Here is a 25,492-nt window from a genome sequence, read left to right as displayed (position 1 = left end):
TGTATAGTGAATATCTAATTTTAATTCAACAATCGTGTTGAACGAATTACTTCTTTTCCAATGAGGAAAGTTTAATTGGCTCATAATTTTCTATCCAAAATTAATCATTGTGTTGTGCTTGTGTTGATGTTGTGTAAAAGAGACCTTCCTAGGGAGCCCTTTGTAGCTGTGAATGGGAATGGCATTGCACACACATTCACCTTGTATTTAACAAAGAACAAAAAACAAACCAGGCATTCTTTACATGTTGATCATTACCTTTTGATGGCCTACTGAGATTTTGGTCTCTCTTTGCACTAATCTTATGTTAGTAACTGTCATAGTCTATTAGCAAATTTAATTTTGTTAATGTCATTGAAAGTTGCTAATACAATGAGACTCATTAACAACTTTTGCATCATGTTAGCAAAAGCCAAATTTGCTAACAGAATTCAAAAATTATAATGGAGGGAAATCATAATTATGTAAATGCCTGATTTGATTAAATATGCTCCCTATATTTCTTAAGCAAAATAACTGAACAGTCAGCTAATTATTGTTTTCATACCTACATCAGTACATACATCTTGCCTTTTAAGAACTGTAGAGATTGTTAGATTTGCTTCAGATGTAGATATACTTTAAAGAATATCATTGACCTGAGTATAAGATATCTCTCTACAATAATGAAAACAGGAAACATGGATAAAAGACAGTTGAGAAATTATTGAAAAACTTTGAAGAAAATTCTCAGGAATTGGGGAAAAACCCTCTAAATTTCCAATTTATGGAAATGTACTTCAAATGTTCAGAATATTATTGTCCACATATCATATTTCTCTATTCCCAATACAGAATATATATTAGCAATTCAAACACATGTTCAGATTGGCAGGTGTTGCTGGAAAAAAAATATAATCCAACAAATCAAGCTAGGTACTAATCAGTTTTATAATATTATATATAATTTATTCATGGCAAAACTGTAAGTATACTATTTAGGAAACAAAACCATGATATCTATTATTTATTTATGGATTTTCTATTCTCTGACTAACTATGAGATACACAACAATAACAGTTGAAACATTACTTTAGAATATAATCATAAAACACAGCTAACAAACAGCTAAAAAGGGTTTGCTTTCTGTTATCATCTGAACCCAGACCATAGATTAAGTGATGGTTAAGTAAGAATGTCTTGTTACAATTTATTCCCATAGCGTTTAAAAATTAATTTATCTTAACTCCAACCATGCATATTTTCCAAAGCCAGACTTATCATTACTAACTTCATAATGATAGATTGTGAATGATTGTGACCTGCAAAATCAGTCTCTATCTATCTGAGTTTATTTATAATCTTTAGCATCTGCTTGTCTGCTAAAATTTGTGGCTGGGGAATTTTACCCTGTGCACAATGGTTCCAACTTTACTGAGCCTCCCTTCTTCCCTCCCTCCCTCCCTCCACCTCTTTCTCTTTTGGGTGGTGGTGGTACCCAAATATTTGGTAAAATCTCATGGCATTGGTTGGCCAAGCATAAGAGGAATGGCTGGAATACTGAGTAACCAAGCACATCGTAATTATGTGCACATATAGAATTAATAAATTCACTTTTACCATAATTGCACTGCATTTGCAGAAAAATACTCATTCCAAAGTGAACTTCCAGAGTGACTGAGCCAATCTGAAATAACTTTATAAAGGACGAGGGTTTCTTCCTAAATATTTTTCAGTAGTCTAAAGCTGATACTGTAATTATATCTTGGCATCCACATGAAATCAATTTTGCAGGTAAGATGTCATTACAATGTTAACACTCAATTCTAACATGCTTTAAAATACTAACTCATATGCAGTGTTTCTCTTTTTCAAGGACAGATGGGTGATGGCACACGTTTGAAAGGTGATCTAATCATTAGGAAGTTTCTTTTAATACAATAACATATAATTAAGGGACTCGTCAGAGCCTGCATACAGATGACACTCGGGTAGTTTTTCCACTGCTGCATGGGACAGAAGTCCTTTTTTTCCAGAAGACAAAGCCACATTAGTATATTAGCGAAGAGGATAGAAAATAAATTACAGCTGCCTTCAAGGTATTACTGTTGAGTGCCATTGTTTGGGTTCTTTTTCGATTGTACTTCACTGACAATATGGCTTCTGAAGGTTGCCTATGACAGGTTAGGCGTTTTATCCTTTGAGTAAACAGTAATCGTGGTGTGAAGAAAGTGGGGCATTGGAGAATTTCCCCCATTCTTTGAGAACTCCACTCTTCCTTTTTAGTTTGCTCCAAGGGCTCTTTAGGGATACATATATTAAGCCCTTTAAATAGTTCATAATAAATCTGTGTCTCAGGCTGATTCTGACAGGTTTTTAAAGAGTCTTTTAAGAGAGAATCCTCAATCATTTGTTAATCCATGGGGTGAACTCCAGGCTTGGAGGAAGGGGGAAAAACAGTGCAAGCTGCTATGTAGTGAAAATGTACTGCCGAGAAAATGATAAATATGAGAGAGAAAAGAAAATAATATGGCGTTGTAGCAGTTTTACAAAACGTACTATATTGAAATACTTTCCCCCCCTTAATTAGGCTGTATCTACGTATAGATATGGGGAAATTTCACTATTCAAGAAGAAAAATAGATAATAATCATCTATCACATTTCCTCCCTAATTTCAATCTAAAAGTGCACTGTCAACAAGAAACGTACAGGCATATATGTTGCCTGATTCTATTATACTTGGAGATGTACAGACCCATAACAAAAGTTGTGTACATAAAGAAAAAATCAAAGACTTGGTTGTCTAAAAGTAATATCAATGGGAACGTTGGCAGGAAGTTGGTAGTCACTCCCATTCTCACTGCTTTTTTGTCAGCCTGCGATCGTTCTGTTTCTCTCTTTAAGTAAGGACAAATTTATGGAAGAATGATCCAAACAGATTGGCTAGTAATCTACTATGTGAAGAAGGTGCATGTCAATTGGCAGAATGAACAGGACTGAAATAAGGGTTAGACAAAGCTAAGCCTAAAAGGGAGTGGATATTGCCTTTCTTTCTTTCTTTCTTTCTTTCTTTCTTTCTTTCTTTCTTCCTTCCTTCTTCCCTTCCTTCCTTCCTCCCTCCCTCCCTTCCTCCCTTCCTTCCTCTCTCTCTGTCCTCTCTCTCTCTCTTCCTTCCCATTTCCTTTTCTTTCTTTCTTTTCCAATTTCTCTTATCTTTTATATACAAAAGGCTACTTGGAGGATCATTTCCTCCCCCTAGACTTTTGATATACTAGGTTGCAGAAGGCTTTTGAAATTAGACTGGATGATTGCATGGCTTTTGTAAGCTAAAGCAGTTTCAATATGAGAAAGTACTGCTTAGGATAAAAAAGGTTCATAGAAGAATATTAAATTATGCATGACAGGAAAAATAAATAGAGGGAAGCATTTTCTCTCTGTTACAATATTAGAAATTAGATCATCTATTCAGGCTAAATGTGCAGAGAAGCAAAATGGAAGGAGACACATTTTCAGATTGCAAGCTTCCCAAATGGGTTGGACACTGCGATGCAAAACTTCCAAAGGCTGTTGTCTGACCCAGCAAGGTTTCCCTGCATTGTTTAAAAGTTTCAGCTTGTCCAATTCTTGTACAGTGTTCCCTCGATTTTTGTGGGGGATGCGTTCCGAGACTGCCCGCGGAAGTCGAATTTCCGTGAAGTAGAGATGCGGAAGTAAATACACTATTTTTGGCTATGAACAGTATCACAAGCCTTCCCTTAACACTTTAAACCGCTAAACTGCAATTTCCCATTCCCTTAGCAACCATTTAGATTATTACTCACCATGTTTATTTATTAAAGTTTATTAAAAAAATATTTATTAAAGGCGGACTAAAGTTTGGCGATGACGTATGATGTCATCAGGCGGGAAAAACCTTGGTAAAGGGAAAAAAACAGCAAAGTATTTTTAATTAATATTTTTGAAAAACCGTGGTATAGCCGTTTCACGAAGTTCGAACCCACGAAAATCGAGGGACCACTGTATTACTGTACTGTTTTTAATTGGATATGTATAGCTTTAATGTACTGTATATTTCTATTGCACATCATCCCAGAAGGTATAAAATTACTACTCTATCCTCTTACATTCTAAGATTCATTGAATGCAGATTTGGAGGCAAGTTAATATACATTTTATTTCTCTTAAAACAATATGGAGTCTGGGACAGAGATACCCTACTGCAAATCTGTAAACTTTTAGGTAGTTTTTCAACTAAAAGTTACACAAACTATATCGATAAATGCATAAAAATTAATGAATCATATAGTTGACAATAAAATGTATATAAAGATGCTTACCATAAAATACCGTTTCTCTGAAAATATGACATGTCCTGATATTAAGCCCAACCGGGCTTTTCAGGGCATGGGCTGAAATAAGCCCCCACCCAAATAAGTCTCCCAACTACTTTCTGGGGAAAGGGAGGAACATGTTCCATGCACCTGGGCTGAGCCCACTCAAGAGCAGCAGAGGCAGCCACTCCTCCACCCAGTAGTGCACGGAGTTCCCATTTGTTCCAAGCTCTCCATCCTTATCTTGGAAAGAAGGTGGCAGCAGCAACTCACCTACCGGGAGAAAATGTTTGATGTTGTGATTTACCTTGTGCCCTGTAGCACGGTATGGTGATTGGCAGCAGGAAAGAGCCAAGGCAGCAGGAGGCCCCTGTCACGGAAATTAAAGTCTGTTAGGACCTTAACTCCGGAGGTCGATGGATAGAAGCCTTAATCATTTTTTTAAACAAGATATTTATTTTAAAAACATAGATAAAACAAATAAAAGACTATCTCGAGGGACAGGAGAATATATGCTTCTTACATCATGGACATTCATGGAGGTTAAGAAAAAGAAGGAAGTGACGACACAAGAGGAGGATCCAATAAGGCACACTAGTTAACTGTTTCATTACCAAATGTCTCTGAGGGGCTGTCAATATACAGCGTGACACCCCTTCTTTGACAGTCTTCAGTGACGTTGTTCACGTGAGACACATTTTTTTGCAGAGGTATTCATGTTGGTCAGCTGGCAGTGGTTTGTTCAGCACGTCAGCAATTTGTTCAGTTGTAGGCACATAATGTAGTTTCACGAATCCTTGTTTCACATATTGTCTGGCATTCTTATATCTTATGTCGATGTGTCGTGAACGCGCTCCCACATATTCAGTTTCAGATATAAAGGTAACGGAGAGATTGTCCTCCATTATGACAATTGGTTTCACTCCAACACTCCGCAGTCTGCATTGGCTGCCGATCAGTTTCCGGTCACAATTCAAAGTGTTGGTTATGACCTATAAAGCCCTTCATGGCACCGGACCAGAATATCTTCGGGACCGCCTCCTGCCGCACGAATCCCAGCGACCGGTTAGGTCCCACAGAGTTGGCCTTCTCCGGGTCCCGTCGACTAAACAATGTCGTCTGGCGGGACCCAGGGGAAGAGCCTTCTCTGTGGGGGCCCCGACCCTCTGGAACCAGCTCCCCCCTGAGATTAGGATTGCCCCCACCCTCCCTGCCTTTCGTAAACTCCTTAAGACCCACCTTTGCCGTCAGGCATGGGGGAACTAAAACACCTCCCCCTTGCCCATGTTGTTTTGTTGATTGATTGACTGTGTGCCTGTTTTTTATATATACTGTTTTTTATGAGATTATTAATTTAAATTGGAACTGGATGGGTGGGCATTGGATTTGGTATTGTGTACTGTACTGTTTTTTATTATTGTTATGAGCCGCCCCGAGTTTGCGGAGAGGGGCGGCATATAAATCCAATAAACCTAACCTAATCTGGTTTCATAGGATCACTGCAAATACTATCAACAAGAGCAGAAACACAGGGTAGAGCATTGCAACAGTCAGAAGTGCAGGCATATTCTGACTCAGTAGAAGAACAAGAGATAAAGTTCTGCTTTCTAACTTTCCAATCAATTGGACAGCCCCTGCTATGGAGCCCACCGCGAGCCGCCTGCCGAGCCAGAGGTGCAGGGAAGTGGATCCTAGGGCAGGTAGGTGGAAGGCACTTTCGTGCCTCTCCATGTCATGCTGGTGGATGGGGGTGAGACTCTCCATCTCCCACCATGACAGCTACAGAGCCTGACAGACTCAGGTATGATACAGGTCTCATGGCCCAGTCTGTTCCATCCCCCACCGTACCACAAGACACACATCTTACCCAAGTCCTGCAACTCCATGGCAACTCTCTCAGCCAATCTGTGCAGGGAAACACCTTGCAAAGTACAGAAAAACTTCTTGCGAGGGCAAACAATTCACAACTTCTTGTAGCGAGAGGTTTTTCTGTATTTTGCAAGGTGTTTCCCTGCACAGACTGGCCAAGAGATGCCATGGAGCTGCCACATTCCAGTAAGATGTGCATCTTGCGCCCCAGCCTGCCTCTTGCACCCCGTAAATAATAAGAAACACAAACACAGGCCAAGGCCATATTTTTTGGGGGGGGGTTGTCAAAAAATATAAGACGGGACACACCATATGTATTTAATAATTCAAAATGATTAGTGCAGAAAGTGGGCAGAACAAACATCTGTGAAAAGCATGAAAAATATCCACATATTTTCCAACTTTAATAATAATAATAATAATAATAATAATAATAATCTAATAATAATAATAATCTAATAATAATAATAATCTAATTAAATAATAATAATAATAATAATATATTCGATTTGTATGCCACCCCTCTCTGAAGACAAGTTTGCTAGTATTTACAGACAGCAGTTTATCTGATTTTTTTTCTGAGTAAAAATCAAACATCCCCTTTCCAGTTTAAATCTTACATAAATATTTTAGCAGTGTAATTTCAGCAATTTCCCTTCTATTGTATCACATCCTATTCCTAATGCCATTAACATTTTCCCAGTGTGTGCGTGTGTAATATGTACCTTGTTTCCCCGATAGTAAGACACCCCCGATTGTAAGACGTATCGGGGGTTTCAGGGGGGTCGGCTAATATAAGCCATATCCCGAAAGTAAGACATATGTCTTACTTTCGGGGAAACACGGGGTATTGCCGCCTCCCTCTCATCTAGCTGGATCTGGAGAGCGAGAAGGCGGCGAGGGCGAGGAAGGCGCTTGGGAGCGGCGCGGCGGGGAAAGCAGCGGGGGCGGGGGCCGCCTCCCTCCCTCCTTCCTTCCTTCCCAGCTGGCAGTGCACTCTGGGCCTCGCCTGCCGGCCGGCTCCCTCCCCATCTGTCTATGTCTTTTTCTAACTCCAGCGCTACCTTCCTGCTCAACGAGGTAACTTAACGGGCACCGCGCAGCCGCCGCCATTGCCATCACCTCTCATCTAGCTGGACCTGGAGAGCGAGAAGGCGGCGGCGACGAGGGCGAGGAAGGCGCTTGGGAGCGGCGCGGTGGCGAAAGCAGCGGGGGAGGGGGCCGCCTCCCTCCTTCCTTCCCAGCTGGCAGCACACTCCGGGCCTCGCCGGCCGGCCGGCTCCCTCCCCGTCTGTCTATGTCTTTTTCTGACTCCAGCGCACACCGTTTTTTCCAATATAAGACATACCCCGAAAGTAAGACATAGTGGGGCTTTTGGGGATAAAAAGAAAGTAAGACACTGTCTTACTTTCGGGGAAACACGGTATGTATATATGTATACACATATATATATGACAGTGTCTTATAATGAATTCATCAATGTCCCAACTAGCTCAAAACTGGTCATTTAAATACTGAGTACCATGTACAGTAGATACTGCTGAAATATAACCCCAAATTTTCGTATTGGTTATAATTGTTGGGGATTGTAATTTAATCACATTCCTGTGTATCTGAAAATAATGGCAATTGAATATGGTACTCTCTGTGTACTGTCTTACACAGCTTCCACTACTGAACTGCTACAATGATCTTTCATCCCCCCTACATGGAAATCTGTGATAATAGAATCTCGGAAAAATTCTACACCTAATCACACCATAGTCTGGAGATAAATTCTCAGCAAGAAGCCGAATATTTCAATTATGGAAAATTTCTCACAGGCGTATACAATTTCACATTTAGAATATACAAAGATGAATTATGCTGATGAAAACAATGGAGAAAATTGCTTTGCACAATGTGCATTTTTGCATTTTCCATGTTTGTCTTCCTTATTCATTTTTGGTTCCAACTCATTTTATACTGTAGCATTGTTCGTCTCATTAAATGCTTATTTATTTATTAGATTTTTATCCCAGCTTTATTACTTTATAAGTAACTCAAGGCAGTGAATATATATAATACTCCTTCCTATTTTCCCCACAACATATATATTTCCTTGTAAATATATATATAATTTCTTTGCTAGAATTAAGATTTCTTATACATGGAACAGAGCAGGTCTGGGTCATTAATAGATCAAAAACCTACATGCATATATTTATTTGAGAGTCATAAATGGTGATTATTCTAATCCAAATTGACAGATATGAGAAATTAATGCTGAATATTTTTCATTTTTAAGGAAGCTTTTATTGAAAAAAAATAGATGGGCTTAGTTCAAGAAAAAGTAGTAGCACAAAAGATTGTGACAAAGATGCTTTTCCCCAAAAAACAAAACTGGATTTTCTTGACACAACCGCTACCTGGATGATTGCGAATCTCCATAGATAATACAAAATATTGTACCAGTAAAACATGAACATTTACATTATATGTATTTCCATATGTAGCATGGCACTGAAATTTTTAAGGACCAGCAGAAATAGAACTCAGCAGAATGTTGACATTTAGCCTTCGATAGTGAAGCTGCAGTCTTTAAATACATATTCACTTGAAATTCTATTGAGCTGATTCCACAATAGATATACTTAGGATTGGAACTTAAACACCTAACTAGTCTGTCTATCTACCTCTCTCTCTCTCTTCCCCCTCTCTCCCCCTTTCCTTCCCTCACTTTCTCTCCCTCACTCTTGCTCTGTGTGTATGTGTGTTCAATATATTTATTTAATATGTCTCTGTGTGTAGATATATCAGTATCAATATAAATTATTTCTTCTGCTTTCTCATCATATTTCAGAATTGCTGAGCTATTTTGGTACCCAGCTGACACGCCAAAAGACTTTTCATGATTGAAAATTTTAGCTTGAGCTGTAATAGTTTGAACCATTTTTCATCCTTGAAAGATAGGAGATGGAGAGATACGTAAACTCACATCTTTAATTGGAATATTCACTATGATAGCATTATTACAATATACAGAATGGTCTTGTATTTTTTCTGTTTACATATTAGGCATTCCTCTCACAGACATTATGTTTTATTAATTTCTGGTAAATGTACATGGTTCAATGGCATCCATTCTAATCATATGATATAATCTATATGATACACACACACACACACACATTTATAATCAAGTTATTTGCATCAATTGAATTATAACATAACTTTAAAATAATGCATTGTGTTAACACGATTTATGATAAGGTATTTTTTAACAACAAACAAATAAAGAATCTAGCTTGGATATGAAATGCCAGCTACTCCCCTTGTTGGGCTATGCAGACTATTCGTGTATATAAAATAGTATATTAAAGTAAACTTAACAAAAGCAAAGAGCAATCATTGCAACTGTATTTTTTTCTCTTCTTCTTTGTGATTCTAATTTTAAAAGCATTAAAGAAGACAGCTGCTCGTGCTGTGATATGCGCTAAACAGCCTGAAGGATGGAAAAAAATATATTTGTAGCTCATAATAACTATTGACCTTTCTGATATACCATGTTCTCTCTGTTAGCTATTCTGTTCTATCAACAGTAAAGATTGAACATGACTTCTTAATAGAAAACATGGGGTTTCAAGCTGCCTTCACAAAGGTGTTTATGTATTGTTATTTTGTACTGTAGTACAGAGACTAAGTCCTAGTGCCCTTTGTTTGACATCATGTTGTTATAAAAAAAGGATCTCGCTCTTAAGGGCGGATTATTAAAAGAATTTGGCTCATAATCATTTTATGGTCAAGATAAAGTGGTTGCCATATTTGGTCTAGTATGGGGGCAGATGAGATGGGATCCAGCATCATCTGAGTGATAGAGCATGCCGTTCTCATTAGATGCACATGTGTTGTGGCTGCATTCAGAACTGCAGGGCAATAAGATTTAACACGTTGATTTTTTGTTGTTATAGAATTCATGTTACTTTTTCTTTCTGGAGTCCTAGTTTCCTGCATAATTTCTTATTTTGGATGTCTTGTACATCCAAAGTGTATATTTATGATGAGCTCAGTATGGTGGCTGGAATACCCACCTTAACACCGAGTCTCCAGAGAGGGGCGGCATACAAGTCTAATAAATTATTATTATTATTATTGTTGTTGTTGTTGTTGTTGTTGTCGTTGTCGTTGTTATGTCTTTGATCTTGTGATATTGAAATTGTGAATATTTCCTTAGAGTGTGTGTGTGTTTTTTCCAAATACCAATCTTACTATGAAATTAAGCAGGGCAAGACCAATTAAAGGTCCTTTGTTTTCTCGGGGTAGGGCCACACCAAGAAACAAAGTCCTGCTTGACATATGACAGTTGATAATGGTAACTTGTTGAATAAATCAAGAGAGCAGCAACAGGAAGTAAATGTGTTATGGTTGGGGTGTACTCATAGTGGGATGGAATAACTTATAATTATCCCCATGGCTTTTCTGTAATTTGTAGCAATGCACCTCAATCTCAGCAATTTTAAACTGTGTGAACTTCAACTCCCAGAATTCTCTAGCTTGCTGGTTAGGGGATTCAGAAAGTTGAGGTCCACACATTTTAAAGTTACAGAGCCTGAGAAAAACTATTTTGGAGCAGTGGTTCCCAACTTTTTGGCTTTGCGGATCGGGGGGATGGGTAGAGGAAATGATTCAGTGTGAGTGGCAGGCCTGTGCACAGCTCCATTTGCATGAGTGGTAGGCACTCCTGCATGCAGATGTGAAGCTCGAATTTGTGCTAATGGAGCTTCACATATGCGCGTGAGAGTACCTGCTGCTTGTGTAAATGGAGCTGCGTGTGCACGCATGCTCACCTGCTTGTGCACCTGGTTCTGAATGAACCATAGCCCAGTATCGGACTACAGCTCAGGGCTTGGGGACTCCTACTTTAGAGTATTAAAGCTGTCACACAACACTGAGTCACACAACACTGGGAAAAGGCTAACAAATTCTCATTGTGGAAAGGGCAGTACTGTACTTTGTTTCTTTAGAACAAGGTATTTTGGCACATTAGCACATTGATATATCTTCAGAATAATATACTATAACATGAAGCAGTTACAATTTCAATCATGTTGAAGACCAGGAAAGATATATCATATTTTATACCAAGCATTTATTTAGAACCTAAGCTGGAGATTTCTTCTAGAAGAACTAAATTCACACAAAGCTCAGTGTGAATATTAATGCAGTGAGGTGACAAAATATGTTAGAAAAGAATGTCTAGCCTGCACCCCAATAGATGAATGCGGTCTAAAGAGTCATGAATCTTGCCAGATTGTGATTTTTAATATGATAGAAAAGGAGATTAAATGAGTATGGACTACATTTAATTCATTGCATTCTAATCAATTTTAAATTAAATTACTTTTGTCCTGGACTGGCTTATTCCTTTTTCCTGCCCCAATCATTTTAGGGAATGTCCCAAACCACTTAGGGAATGTCCCAAACCAAACTGCAAAACTATTGTATTAAGGCCATGCTGGTGAGGAAGGAGGAGAAAATAACTCAGTCTTCCCAAACTAACTTGGCTTCCAGATGTTGAGAATTAAAGCTGACTTCAGGATGCAGGATTGGGAATTTCAAGAGTTTCAAGCACAGTGTACCTAAGGCAGTGTTGAGCCCAATGTTTTAGCACTGAGAATACAATACGCAAACTGAGTCATTATTTTTATTTCCATATATCACATATTATTTTATTGCTGCTTTAATGTTTTTGATGAGTCCTATATAATAATTGTACTGCAGCTGAGAAAGACCCTTCAAATTGTGCAAATTATCATCCAATATCCTTGTTAAATATAGATGCAAAAATCTTGTCTGCAACTTTAGCACACAGATTGTAGAATATGCTACCATCAATCATACATGCTGCACAATCTGGCTTTATGGAAGGACATCAAGTTTTGGATAATATGATTAGTGGAGATGAGATAATTAGTGGATATTTTAACAAATGAATCTGAGAAGCCTGAAACTACTCTAGTGACATTGTTAGATGTGCAAAAACCTTTTCAGTGTGATTATTTGGAACTTTTTATGAAAGAGATGGATTAATTTCCATTTATATGCCTTGGTTTCAAATCCATTATTTTAGTTCCTTTGCTCAAAAAGGAGATTATTTCCCCTCCAATTAAGATGTATCAAGAAACGTATAATAAATTAATTCTTCTTATATTTAATTTCATTTTGGACATTTGGGTGGTTGGAATTGAATACAAATTGTTACCACGTGTAGGTGATATTTTGGCTCTTGTTAATTATCAAATTTCAAAATTATCGAAATTCAAATCTGATGAAATATGGCAAATTTTCTCTGTATATATATTTCATGGAAATAAGTAAATAATATGATGTAGTATTTATAATACAGAAGCTACATTATCTCATTTCTCAATTCAGACAGCTACATCTTCATGAGAGCGAGAGGCTTTTTGTCCCATAAGCAGAAGGACTATCCTATCCCATCTCTAGCTCAGTGTTTTTCAACCAGTGTGCCGCGGCACACTAGGGTGTCATGAGACATGGTCAGGTGTGCCGTGGGGAAATTAAACATGGGTCCCCAAACAGCCCCCCGAGGCCACTTATCCGGCCCGCCACCAGCCGCCTCCATCTGAACATAAACATTCCCCTCACAATCCCTCCAGCTATCAGCGACAGGAAGAGTGGAGGCACAGGGAACGCTCACTGATCAATCATCTTCTAGGATTCATCCCGACCACTAGCGATGAACCAATAGCAGGCCGCCTCTCATCCACACCCAGGAAGGTCCCCGCTCGGGCTGCCACGCACTTGTCATTATGTGGCCGCAGTGAGTAGTTGAAGCTGCTACTCCTCCCCATGGTCCCGATGTATAATATGTACTGTGTTAGAGTCTCATTATGTGTCATTTTGGTTGGTGGTGTGCCCGAGGATTTTGTAAATGTAAAAAATGTGCCTCGGCTCAAACAAGGTTGAAAATCACTGCTCTAGCTTGTGTTAACCAGAAATCTGGAGAAAGCTAGAACTGTGATGGTGAACCTATGGCACATGTGCCAGAGGTGGCGTGCAGCGCCTTCTCTCTGGACACATCGCTCCAATTCAGCTCTGCCACATGAGCGCACACCTCCTACCGGCCAGCTGGTCTTTGAGTCTCTGCCACACATGCACGGGGGCAGGGCATATGCGGAGAGGCATGCATGCATGTGTGGGGGAGAGGGGCACGTGCATGGAGGGTGCGTGCATGCATGGGGGCATGGAGGGGGCTGTGCAGAGGGGCATGCATGCATTGCATTATGGGGATTCAGGTACGCACACACACACACACACTCACTCAAACATACACGTGCCTCTTGCCCATAGTTAGCAATGGGTTCACTTAATGACCATGGTATTTACTTAACAACACTGCAAAAAAAAAGGTCACAAAATTGGATGCGATCACTTAGTGAGCCACTTTACAACTGTTCTGACTTCTGACTCAATTGCATTTGTATGTCAAAGAAAACCTGAACTGACCTAGTTCAGCATTTCTCAATGTCAAAAATTCTCCATCTGGCCATGTGGGCTGAGATTGAAAACAATAATCTAGAGGCCTATTGATTATAGAAAGCTGGGCTTTCAGCTTGGAGTTTAACCTGTTTAGGAATCATATTATACTCCCCAAAAGACAATATGGATGTGCTCTTTGACTCCCCAGTTGGTGAATTCACAGGTGATAAATAGCAGCAACAAGCAATTTTCTGCAACTGTATACAGTTTGTCAACCTCAAACTGTATAAAACTCTGTCCTGACAGAACTGAAAAAGTTTGTGTTTAGCGGCTCCAAAACAAGCGAACTGACTGGACCTGCCAACATTTATCTATGACTTAGGGCAGTGATGGCTAACATTTTTCTCATTGTGTGGCGAAAGCATGTGTGACCGCACGACCCCGTGCCAACATCCATAATGCAATGGACATGCGACACCACCCGTGCCCCCCATGCATGCATGTGTGACACTGTACTGCGCTCCCCACCGCATGCATTTATACGTGACCAAAGGTAGGATTTAAAAATCCAGAACTTCTGAGAGGCCTGTTTTTCACCCTCTCCAGGCTCTGGAGACTTTCCTCAAGCCTCTGGAAGGGTAAAAACAGCCTTCCTGGGCTCCAGAGTCCCTCCGGAGGCCAGAAACGGGATCATTCCTGAACTTCTGGGAGGCCAGGTTTTTGCCCTCCCCAGTGTCAGGAGGCTTTTTTTGAGCTCTGGAGGCTCCACCGGCATATACTTGTGTGACCCATGCACATGCGTGCGCATCTCCCACGTGAGTCCCGCCCTTGGCACATGCACGGCAGATACCCAAAAATCAGCTGGATGGCAGGAAGCGTGTGGGCATGTACAGTGGAGCTGAGCTGGGTGACAGCTAGTGTACCTGCAGAAAGGGCTCTGCGGGCGTCCTGTGGCACACAATGCCATAGGTTCACCACCACATACTTAGGGCTATGCAGACGTTTAGGAAGGACACCTTAGTAACCGCATTGGTGAGAGCATGTGAGAGGACTGGTGTGGTGGCCTACAGGTGGAGCTCTTGCCTTACAACCAGGAGGCTGTCAGTTCAATCCTAGGTAGAGGGAGATATTTGTCTCTTTGACCACACTTAGAATATATCTGCTGAAGAAAACTCCACATTGGTGAGAGGAAGGGTATCTGGCCATTAAAACACTCTGCTAGCTCCATTCAGTTGCTCATACTCCACCTCGCAGGGGATTATGGAGTTATTAAAAGAAGGTGATGGGACCATGTGAGAGCAAAATTGGACACATAGGAGAGAACCTTCTCATGTGTTGCCCTTAATGTAGGAAATGTATTGAAATCTCTCTGCCTTTAGAAAACAAGCATGATCTTGATCTTTCTTCTTAGCCAATTCTCCGCCCCGAGTTTGCGGAGAGGGGCAGCATATAAATCCAATAAACCTAAACCAATTCAGTTTTAATTCATTTTTGTCCAAGGTTAAGGTTTGTTTGTTTTGTTTTGCTGGGGGTTTTTTCATTGTTACCCTTCTTATGGCCCTCTGGTAAGGCAGAAGTTGAATAAGCAACATTAATAGTAATACATTCCAATTTACAATAAAAGATGTTCTATCAAGTTTACAAGTCTCCTCATATCTTGCCATAAGATACAATAGACTCCCTTGACTCAAAAATAAGCCTCATTAAAATAATTTCTGAATATGAAAACATTATTAATACTTTTTTGGGGGTATCTTAATCATGCTATCTGACAAATCCAATAGGTATACAGTCTGTTTTGAGATTATCGGAATGATCTCAGATACTGTCCAAGGTACTGATTCTCCACTTCAGTGTTGAAGCTACAGCATCTGTTTATTTAAAATAAAATATTGAGTCCCTTCACAGTCTGTGGTATAACTGTTTCTAAACTGCTGCTTCTAGCTAGTAGGATTATTTCAGAACTGCTGTGCTTCTCAGCCTGTATTTATTGTCATGGTTATTTTTATGGAATAGGTATGATTTTCATGGTCTGATTTATGAGATCAGCATTGCTTCTCATGTGTGCAGTAACCTACAAAATGATTTATTTCTGGGATAGGTGGTAAATTCTGAATCCTTCAAAATTCTGTGTGCATATACGGTGTAATTCATCCTGACTTTATACAGCTTATTAGTCCTAATAGTGAAACATTATTAAATTAATTGTAGAAAATAAGCTCTTAAAATACATTCTAGAATAAGTCACTTTTCCTGCTTTCTACTTTTTATGCCTTAACTCTGGCAAATTCAATGGCATTCTCAGAAATCCTGACCATCCCTAAAAGTTATGTTATAAATGCCATGGTTACATATTTGTGTCCTGATGCCTTAACGAAGTTCTGATGTTTGCGATGTGACTCATATTTGTCTCCTAAGAGATCCATGAGCCATCATTTGGAGTTAGAGAGGTCAATTCTCAGTGTAGAAGGAAGAAGAAAATATTTGGCTAATAGTTTCAGTTGTGATAAGTTAAAAATACATCGGTGCTATAACATAGATTTTTTTTTCCTAGCCAAGCTGATCCTCCACACATGTGTTGGATGTTATTGGAACTTATATTATTCATATGCTTGGTATTGATTGGGAAATCTGAAGCTTGTAACCAATAAAGCTTGAAGGAAAGGTTGGAAGGATTGATATAAAATATGCCATAAATACTCTGATGGCACAGAGTCGAGAATTCATAGGGAAAAACAAACTAGGTTCAAGTTGGGCAATTGAGGGTGTACTAAGTTCTCATCATAGATCCAGATTGTCAGCTGTTCCTTCAGAGGTAGGCTGTGGACAGTTATATAGTAGAAAGTTTAAGAACTGACACTGGAATCAATTCTTTATTTCTTCCTGGCATCTCTTTCTCATATGTGAAAGATATGCATCTCTGATGACACTCAGCTATACATCTCCACCCTATGTCCATTCAGTGAAGCAGTGGAAGTGATGTGCCAGTGTCTGGAGGCTGTTAGGATCTGGATGGGTGCTAACCAGCTCAAACTCAATCCCGACAAGACGGAGTGGCTGTGGGTGCTGCCTCCCAAGGACACTTCCATCTGTCTGTCCATCACCTGGGGGGGGACTTCTGACCCCCTGAGAGAGGGCTCGCAATTTGGGCAACCTCCTCGATCCAGAGCTGACTTTGGACCATCATCTTTCGGCTGTGGTGAGGGGAGTGTTTGTCCAGGTTCGCCTGGTGCACCAGTTGCAGCCCTATTTGGACAGGGAGTCTCTACTCACAGTCACTCACGCTCTTATCGCCTGAGATTCGACTACTGCAATGCTCTCTACATGGGGCTACTTCTGAAGACCGTTCAGAAACTACAAATTGTGCAGAACACAGCCGTGCGAGCAGTCATGGGCTTGCCCAGACATGTACATATCTCCGCGGACTGCATTGGCTGCCAATTGGTTTTCAGATGCAATTCAAAGTGTCAGTTATGACCTATAAAGCCCTACATGGTATTGGGCCAGAATACCTCCGAGACCACCTTCTGCCACACAAATCCCAGCAACCGGTCAGGTCCCACAGCGTTGGCCTTCTCCATCAACTAGACAATGTTGGTTGGTGGGTCCTAGGGGAAGAACCTTCTCTGTGGGCCCCACAGCCCTCTGAAATCAACTCCCCCCGGAGATTCGTACTGCCCCCATCCTCCTTGCCTTCCGCAAGAGTCTTAAGTCTCATTTATGCCGTCAGGCTTGGGGCTATTAGATTCTTTCCCCCTGGCCAATGAATGTGCTGAAAGTTGATTGAATGAGAATGACTGCTTTTTATGGCTTGGGTTTTTTAGATTTTATATTTAATTAATTGGATCTAAAATGTTATGCATTGTTTTATTATATGGGCAGCATAAAAGTCCAATTAATAAATAATAAATATGTATACATGCACACATTTTCTTTCTAGATGAATCATGTTCCTAGACAAACCTGCTTTTCAAACCAATATGAGTTTTCAGACTTTAGTTATTCAAATCTACTTGGAGGTTTAATTTCTGGTTGATTGAAATCCCAATCGCCTTGCGAGTACCTTGCTGTAGCATGTAACATTTCTTCTCCTTCCTTCCTTCTTTCCTTCCTTCCTTCTTCCTTCCTCCTTCCTTCCTCCCTCCCTCCCTCCCTCCTTCCTTCTTTCCTTCCTTCCTTTCTTCCTCCCTCCCTCCCTCCCTCCCTTCCTTCCTTCCTTCCTTCCTTCCTTCCTCATACTTCAAAATATTTGTCTCATTCTTTCTGTCACATGCACAAGAGTGTGACACAGAATAGAAGTGCAAATACTTTAAAAGGGAAGAGTCGATTAATGCTGATTCAAAAATGCAGAAATTATTGTAATGGCATCCATTGTACAACAAATAACATGGCTAACTGCAATGTAGGCATAGGAGGGACAGGAGAGTTCCTACATGGGAAAAGATCCAAAACTGTTTTGAGTCTGTTATTGTCACCAAACAGTATCATTAGTTGCACCATCAGCCTATTAACTCCAAATCCCAAAATCACTGCTTGTGTTTTCTTATGCACTTCAGTTAGATTGCCATAGAAAAGGAATGGCCAAATTATGTTGTTGCCCTTTTCCTACCCCTTTTCAAACCCTAAAGACCCATCTATGTCACCAGGCATGGGGCAGCTAGACCATGCTCCCTTATTCTCTGACCGTTAAATGTTATGTGTGGATGTGATTGAGTAGACTGACTGTTTTTTAACATAATGGGATTTTTAGCTTACTGTTTTAACTATTAGATTTGTATACACATTGTTTTGTATTGCATGTTTTGAGCTGCTCTCGGTCCTCGGAGAGAGGTGGCATACAAGTCTAATAAATAATAATAATAATAATTTGGTTTCTGGATTCATTGCGAAAACATGTAGTGGAAAGAAGGAGTAGGCGAGATGAAGTCCAATTATTTAACTTGTATTATGCTAATAAAAAGGCAGCAGAACTGTTGAAAACCATTTCCTACCCACATTAAAAAGCAAAAGGGACTTCAGAAGCCTCAGGAATCAGGACTAGAAAGATTCTGGGTATGTCAAAATATCAAATGGACGGTGAAAAAAAAAAGTAATTTAAACACAATAAAGTTTTTATTTTTAAAACTATTTTGTTTAATCAAAACTTCCATTAATATGCAAGTAACTTCCACTATTATGCAAGTAACCGCCTGGGGGAAGTCTGAAAACCTTAAGAGTGAGTAGTTTTTAAAGGAGAGTGTTTATATGAAACATTTAAATATACTTCACCAATTAAATACGGTATATTTAATGCATAGAGCATAATTTGATTAATGGCTGATGGCCATAAAAAACAGAACTTCACGTTCAGAAGTGCTGTTCATCTGAAAACAAGTTGATGTGATAAAAAAAAAAACAATTAAGGGAATGCTGCTTTGATGCCATGCTTCTGGGAAGTATCTGAGTCTAAAGACCTTTGTTTATATCAAACAGAAGCCTTCTTATGTTCTTAATTAACACAACTTCCATGTGTTTAGTTCATAATTTTTAACAATACATTGTAACATATTTCGCTCTCTGCTTATGTTAGATTATAATGTGCTGGACTGTAGCTGCCGCGTGTGTGAAGCCAATTTTAATATTTATTCACTCAGCGGGAAGAACACATGCTGTGGTTCCTTAATGTACACTTTAACCACTGCACTATTGAGTGCGGTATACTCGCAGTAATAATTCATAGTGAGTCTCTCTTCATGCCATTACTGCTTAGGGTCTTTCGTGTGTGTGTGTGGTTTCAGGGTTCTGGTCACCTTGATTATACCTTGCTTTGAAAGTTTCGTTTTTTAGATGCTGCAAACATGATATTACCAAATGAAACCCAGCACTAAGGCCAGATTTGTGGCATGGTTTCTGGCGGCTTAGCACTTCACTAGGTCTCTGAGGACATCACCAATAAATGTGAAAGAAGCCAAAAATAGATTGGCATACTTTTCTGTTTCCACTAGAATGCAGGAAGAAATGCACTAAATTAAGTCTAACCTTAAATGTATAATCTGTCCTTGGGAAACAGAAAAAAATAGGATATAGCATCTTCGAGCTCTCAGCATCCCTTATGAGGGGAAAATGGTTCTAAGGGTCTCTGATCTTGTGTTTTAGTAAAATAGAACTGCACGGCTGACTGACAGTTCTGATCTAAAGCATTTACATTTAAGTTTTGATCTCTCTGCTTTTGATTAAAACTAATGAGCTCATTTAATTCAAAATGGGAATCTCTGATAAGAGAAATAAGGTTGATGTGATTGGATTAGAGGGGCAAATTAAACTCTTAGAGCAGAAGTTTGTGCTTATATAGTGTATTAAAAAGCTGTTGGCGTATTATGGCGTGTTAGATGATGAGAAAAATTTCATAGTAATTCATATTTAATCAGAAGAAATGAAAGTACTAAATATAACATGGCTCTGCTTTTCCCTCGAGTGATAAAGAGCTGTACATTTAAAATGACATGGAATTCATGCTCTCTTTAAAAAACAGTCTTGAGACACATTGAAGGGAAAAAAAGCATTATTGTCAGTAGGCTAATCACAACAAAGTAGAAATCCAAAGTAAAAATGGCTATAGGAAAGTAAATATATGCAAGTTAATATCAACAGCCTAACCCTTTTCGAATAAAAGCAACAGCCTTTAAATTTGATGAAAACTGCTTGACTAGTGTCCTTTAAACTGCTTAAACTGAAATGTTTTCTTGCCAATATATTCGTAGAGGTTTGCTTCTCAATTAAATGTCCTGAACAACATTTGATAGGAAAATAAAAGCACTCGAGTACGTGACCTTTTTACTCATGTTCAGGTGGACGAATGTTACAATTATCTCTTCCCTGCTCTCAGATAAAAGCCAGCTCCAATTTGACGGAAAGAGAAAGGGAATACGGAAACTTCCAATTGACGCGAGAAAATGACAATTTATTGTTTGAAAATTATCCATAATATATGAACTGGTGGTTTTGGTGAGGGCATTGAGGAAGGCCACGTTGAATTGACAAAATTTGTGGGATAAGTCTCAGAAAAATAAATAGGCTCTTTTTCTAATATCAGTTTGTCTTTTCAAGTTTTTTTCTGCTGTGGAATTTTGCTTGCGGAGTATTAACAAAAGACTATGAATTGTCTTCCAAAGCAGTTTGGTTTTTTCCCTATTTTTATCATGAGCAAGGTGAGATTATTTATTTGCTTATTACTTATGTCTGCAACTACTGTGCTCAGTTTTTAAAAAATCTTCCACATCTTGCATTTGGCCCTAGGTTAGCGCAATGGCTACACCTATGAAATTCAGAAGAGCTCTCTAAAAGTTAAATGACCAATAAATAATTTTGTTATGTCTATTTTAGTGGAAACTACAAGCCCGAGCCTACTTTCAATAGACAACAATCTAGAGCGTTCTTTTTTCATTCGGATGAAATCAACACTGACCAAGCGAGGTGTACACATAAAATCTTCAGGATATAAGGTAAACTTATATTTTTTTTGTCTCCCTAAATATTGTTAGACATTCTCTATCTTTTTTAAAAGATATTTGATAAATTGTAGCAGATCCCAGAATCTCCTCTAGAAATTCATAACAATTGAGCCTGGATAGTTTGACAAATATTGCACAATTTGAGAAAGTGAAAGGCTAAAGATATTTTTGAAGTATATTTATCAGGTATCATAGCAAGGTTAAAAAAATCAATAGCATCCTTTGGTGTCACAGACTATCTGGGGCAGTCCTTAAAAATTCTTCAGGTGGAACAAAATAATTAAAAGCTTCATTTAACACAACAGAAGATGCTTCTTAGAAAGCATGGGTTCTATGGATTTAATGCTGTATTGGGAGTCTACTACTCTTTTTCTATCACTGCCAATGAATTGGAGGAAATGTTTTATATCAAAAATTATTTTCACTGGAAGACCTTTCATTTTACTTTATGAATATATGATGCTTAAATACTCTTATAAACAAGGCTGACTTTGAGCTATTGGGAATTCTGATCAACGTTCATTTTCTTCAACATTCATTGCTGATGTTGTGATTTGTGGATATAGTTTTTTAAATTTTATTTTTCTTGCTTTAACTTTCTTTGTGATTAATAACCCCAAATTTCACTTTCAGTCCTTGCACTTGATTTCCTGTTTGTTCCGCTGCTATCCTGCTTTCTCTTGTTTTACAAGAGATAAAGATTTGCCAATATACTCAGAATATAGCTTTTCTGTTGCATGCCACCCCGACATTGTTTGAGTTGAGTGGCCATATAATTCAATGGAATATGTAAATAAATAAATACTTTTTTCATGCTTTATACAACCATCTATTACCTATTTAAGCCATCCATTCTGTTTTTACTCTTCTTGTTATTTTGGTTATGTTGCAGAACACTGAATCTAAAACAACCAGCCTACTCAAAGTTATTTAGGAGCAATCAGACTTTGAAAGTAATACAATCTAAAATGGTTTACTGTGTTATTCTGATGCATTTCAGATGAGGAGCAAATATAAAACTGAACTTCTGTGCCAGGATCTTGAGAGTATGAAAATCACAAATTCTTCCTTTGCTTATATAGATTCTGCTTATTTCTATTAGATTTAAGACAATTTGACTTGCTCTTTGATGGAAATGATAGAATATGTCTTCAAAATAAAATATGTCTATTATGCATCTTTTATCAATCTTACGTCACCCCTAAAGGCTGCAGAAGTATAACTTATAGAATATACTAACAATATCTTGTTAGTATACGGAGAGGGGCGGCATACAAATCTAATTAATAATAATAATAATAATAATAATAATAATAACAACAACAACAACAACAACAACAACAATAATAATAAGTCTTGCTCTTTCTTAATGGCTCTCTTAATGGCTCTTATATGCTTTGGTCAAGGGTATCTTTACCCTCTATACATTTGGTATTGATTTTCCATTGTGGAATTAAGGAACTAAGTTATTACAAAATATCTATATATAAAGAAGAATATGCTAATACAGGGAGACATAGAAAATGCTGGAATAATAAGATTTTTCAGCTTTAGAAAAAATTTAAGACAAAAATTTTTGTGAAGAAGAAACATCTTAGGAAAACATTTGCTCTGGAATATCTTTTTGGTATAAATGTAAATGATACTTTTGAATATTTTTAAGAAATTATTTTTTTAAAGATTCAATGCTTTGGCTATAATACTGAACTCAGTATGCTTTCATTTGGTTCAAAACATACAATTTAGTGTTATTTCTTGGAGGTAAATTTTAAGCTTCATAATTAAATATTTAATTGCTCTATAAAAATGTAAGATAAGAGTGTCAGTAATAACAGAGAGTGTTTTTTCGCATAGAGCTGACAGTAGGAATAGAGAAAAACTTTCCAAAATGACAACACTGAGTTAATATTGGGATAAAATGTTTGAAAAAGACTTGAATGTTTGAGTGGAATAGCGGTTAAAGTCTAGGACTAACTGTCCTTGAATTTCCAGAAGAATAGCAAGAAATAAACCTCATAAATAAGAATAAATGTACATTCACAACTTGAACTATTGTTAACCGTGTAATAAACTCTCAAACCAGAATTTCAGCCAATGAAGTGACCAAATAAATTGTTTGACTACTGACTCTTTTGAGTAACATATACGTCTGCTTTTATATTCTCAACATCAACTTACATATAACCTCAGACATTTCTGAGGGAACGTTCTTGAGAGAGAAATTGGTTACAGTGATGCAGAAATTGTCTTGGTTTTCAGGTGGGAATAGAAAATGTCTTGCAAAGTTTAGTCCCTATGAAGGCAGCCTATTGGGAAAAACTAAGGAGGCTTTATTTAACACAATTGTCTATAATATAAAAGGTCTCAACACATAGATTTGCACTGAAGGTTTCACAAACTTTAGTGAAGATCTCTGTATATCTAAACTTTATATATTATGGATATGAATTAAAGTAAAACATCCTTAATGGTTCCTAAGTGTCATGAGAGTGTTATTTATTTATGTTATACTATATAGACCAGTGAGGGCAGAGCTTTTTTTTCTCAGGTGCTGAAAGTGCATGTGTGCATGCTATTGCACACATGTGAGTGCCCACACCCAAAATTCAATGTCTGGGAAGGGTGAAAATGGCTTCTCCTGCCTACCCCAGAGGCCCTCTAGAGGGCAGAAACTTCCGGTGGTTCCAGTAGGTCTGTTTTACACTCTCCCCAGGCTCCAGAGGTTTCCCTAGAGTCTAGGGAGAGTGAAAATGCCCCCCACCTTCCATTGAGGCCCTCCAGAAGCTGAGAATGCCCTCCCAAAGCCTCAGTGGTAGCTGAAAATCATCTGGTTGGTGTGCACTGGAGCTAAACTAGGACAATGATTCGCATGCCAGCAGATATGGCTCTGCGTGCCACCTGGAGCACATGTGCCATAGGTTCACCATCAGTGATATAGACGTTAACTTTCTCCCAGTGAGAATGTAAAGAATTCAGTTTATAAGAACTTCTCATTCCTTATATTTGGATGAAGCTCAGAAATGTGAATATTAAAACTTCATATTTATCTCTTTTAATAGCCATTTTTATCATTTAGGCACATCATGTGTAGTTCAATGCAATAACTGAGATAAAAAATAATATGCAAACATTTAATTACTGGAATTCATCCCAAGTATTTATAATGAACATTGAAAAATGATGGATGTATTTCCTCTAATCAACCTCCTTCCACTAAAATAACCTAGTGAAAAAATTGAAAAAATTATATATCTCCAATAATGTTTTCACCAAAAAAAACTTGGTACATACCCAGTTTAATGGTTCTATTGCTATTCTGCCAGGACTATTTTACATTATAGACTATAGAATGAGGTAATCACAGTTCTTCTAAAAACTTTAATCCATAAGTCAAAAATTCAATCAATTTATAATCCAATCAACCTGTTTAATCAAATCACTCACTTGGTGTTGCACTGGGTATATATATGAATTGCATTGTTCAGTTGAGAAGAAAATCACAATATCATGGCTTTGTAAGTGAGATATCAATTGATAGTCTAGTACGGGTAGTTTTTGTCCCAACAGCAGTTGGGACCAAAATTTTCCCAATTTCCCAAACCAAAGGGAGGGTTTTGCCTTCTCTTTCTGCTCAAGATCCCCATGTACAATTGGTGGGCCACTGTGTGACACAGAATGCTGGACTCAATGGGCTTTGGCCCAATTCAGCATAGCTCTTCTTATGTTCTAACAGAATCACACAGTTGAAAGGGGCTTTAGAGGTCTTTCAGATAAATGATTGTTCAATCTCTTCTCTCCAGTGTTGGTGCACCCACAACTTCTGGAGGCAGGTTGTTCCATTGATTTGTTGTTCTAAATGCCAGAAAAATTCTATTTAATTCTAGGTTGGTTCTATTATCGATATAAGATATATAACTTGAAATAGATGTATACTAGTCTCCTTTCATTTTCATTATCAGCAAAAATATGTTATATGTATGTACAGTGATCCCCCGCTCTTTGCGAGGGTTCCGTTCCAGGACCCCCCGCAACGAGCGGGTTTTCGCGAAGTAGCGCTGCGGAAGTAAAAACACCATCTGCGCATGTGCAGATGGTGTTTTTACTTCCGCAGCGCTAGCGAGGAGCCGAAGATTGGGGGCGGCGCGGGTGTTTTAAAACGTCCCCGCCGACATGGGGGGCTCGCTAGCACCCCCCTAACCCGGGTTGGGGGTTCGGGGGTGTGCTAGCGAGCCCCCCATGTCGGCGGGGATGTTTTAAAACACCCGCGCGACTTTCCAATGAGTCCCGAAGACAACGCGTTTGTCTTCGGGACTCATTGGAAAGTCGCGCGGGTGTTTT

The 25,492-nt window shown here is 38.7% G+C and overlaps 1 protein-coding gene across 3 annotated transcripts in view; it reads left to right on the top strand.

Moving 5' to 3' along the window:
* Positions 1 to 25,492, top strand: part of NPAS3 (neuronal PAS domain protein 3) — an 826,368-nt gene that overhangs the window by 743,782 nt on the left and 57,094 nt on the right. For all 3 annotated transcript variants that reach the window (XM_070755787.1, XM_070755777.1, XM_070755797.1), the window contains one exon: positions 21,027 to 21,145. In XM_070755787.1, the coding sequence (XP_070611888.1) occupies positions 21,027 to 21,145 (119 nt within the window). The remainder of the gene's footprint in view (positions 1 to 21,026; positions 21,146 to 25,492) is intronic.

Source organism: Erythrolamprus reginae, chromosome 1 (genome assembly GCF_031021105.1).
Source record: "Erythrolamprus reginae isolate rEryReg1 chromosome 1, rEryReg1.hap1, whole genome shotgun sequence".
Lineage (NCBI taxonomy): Eukaryota > Metazoa > Chordata > Lepidosauria > Squamata > Dipsadidae > Erythrolamprus > Erythrolamprus reginae.
Note: the sequence above shows the minus strand (reverse complement) of the source record. Positions and strands in the feature narration are given on the sequence as shown.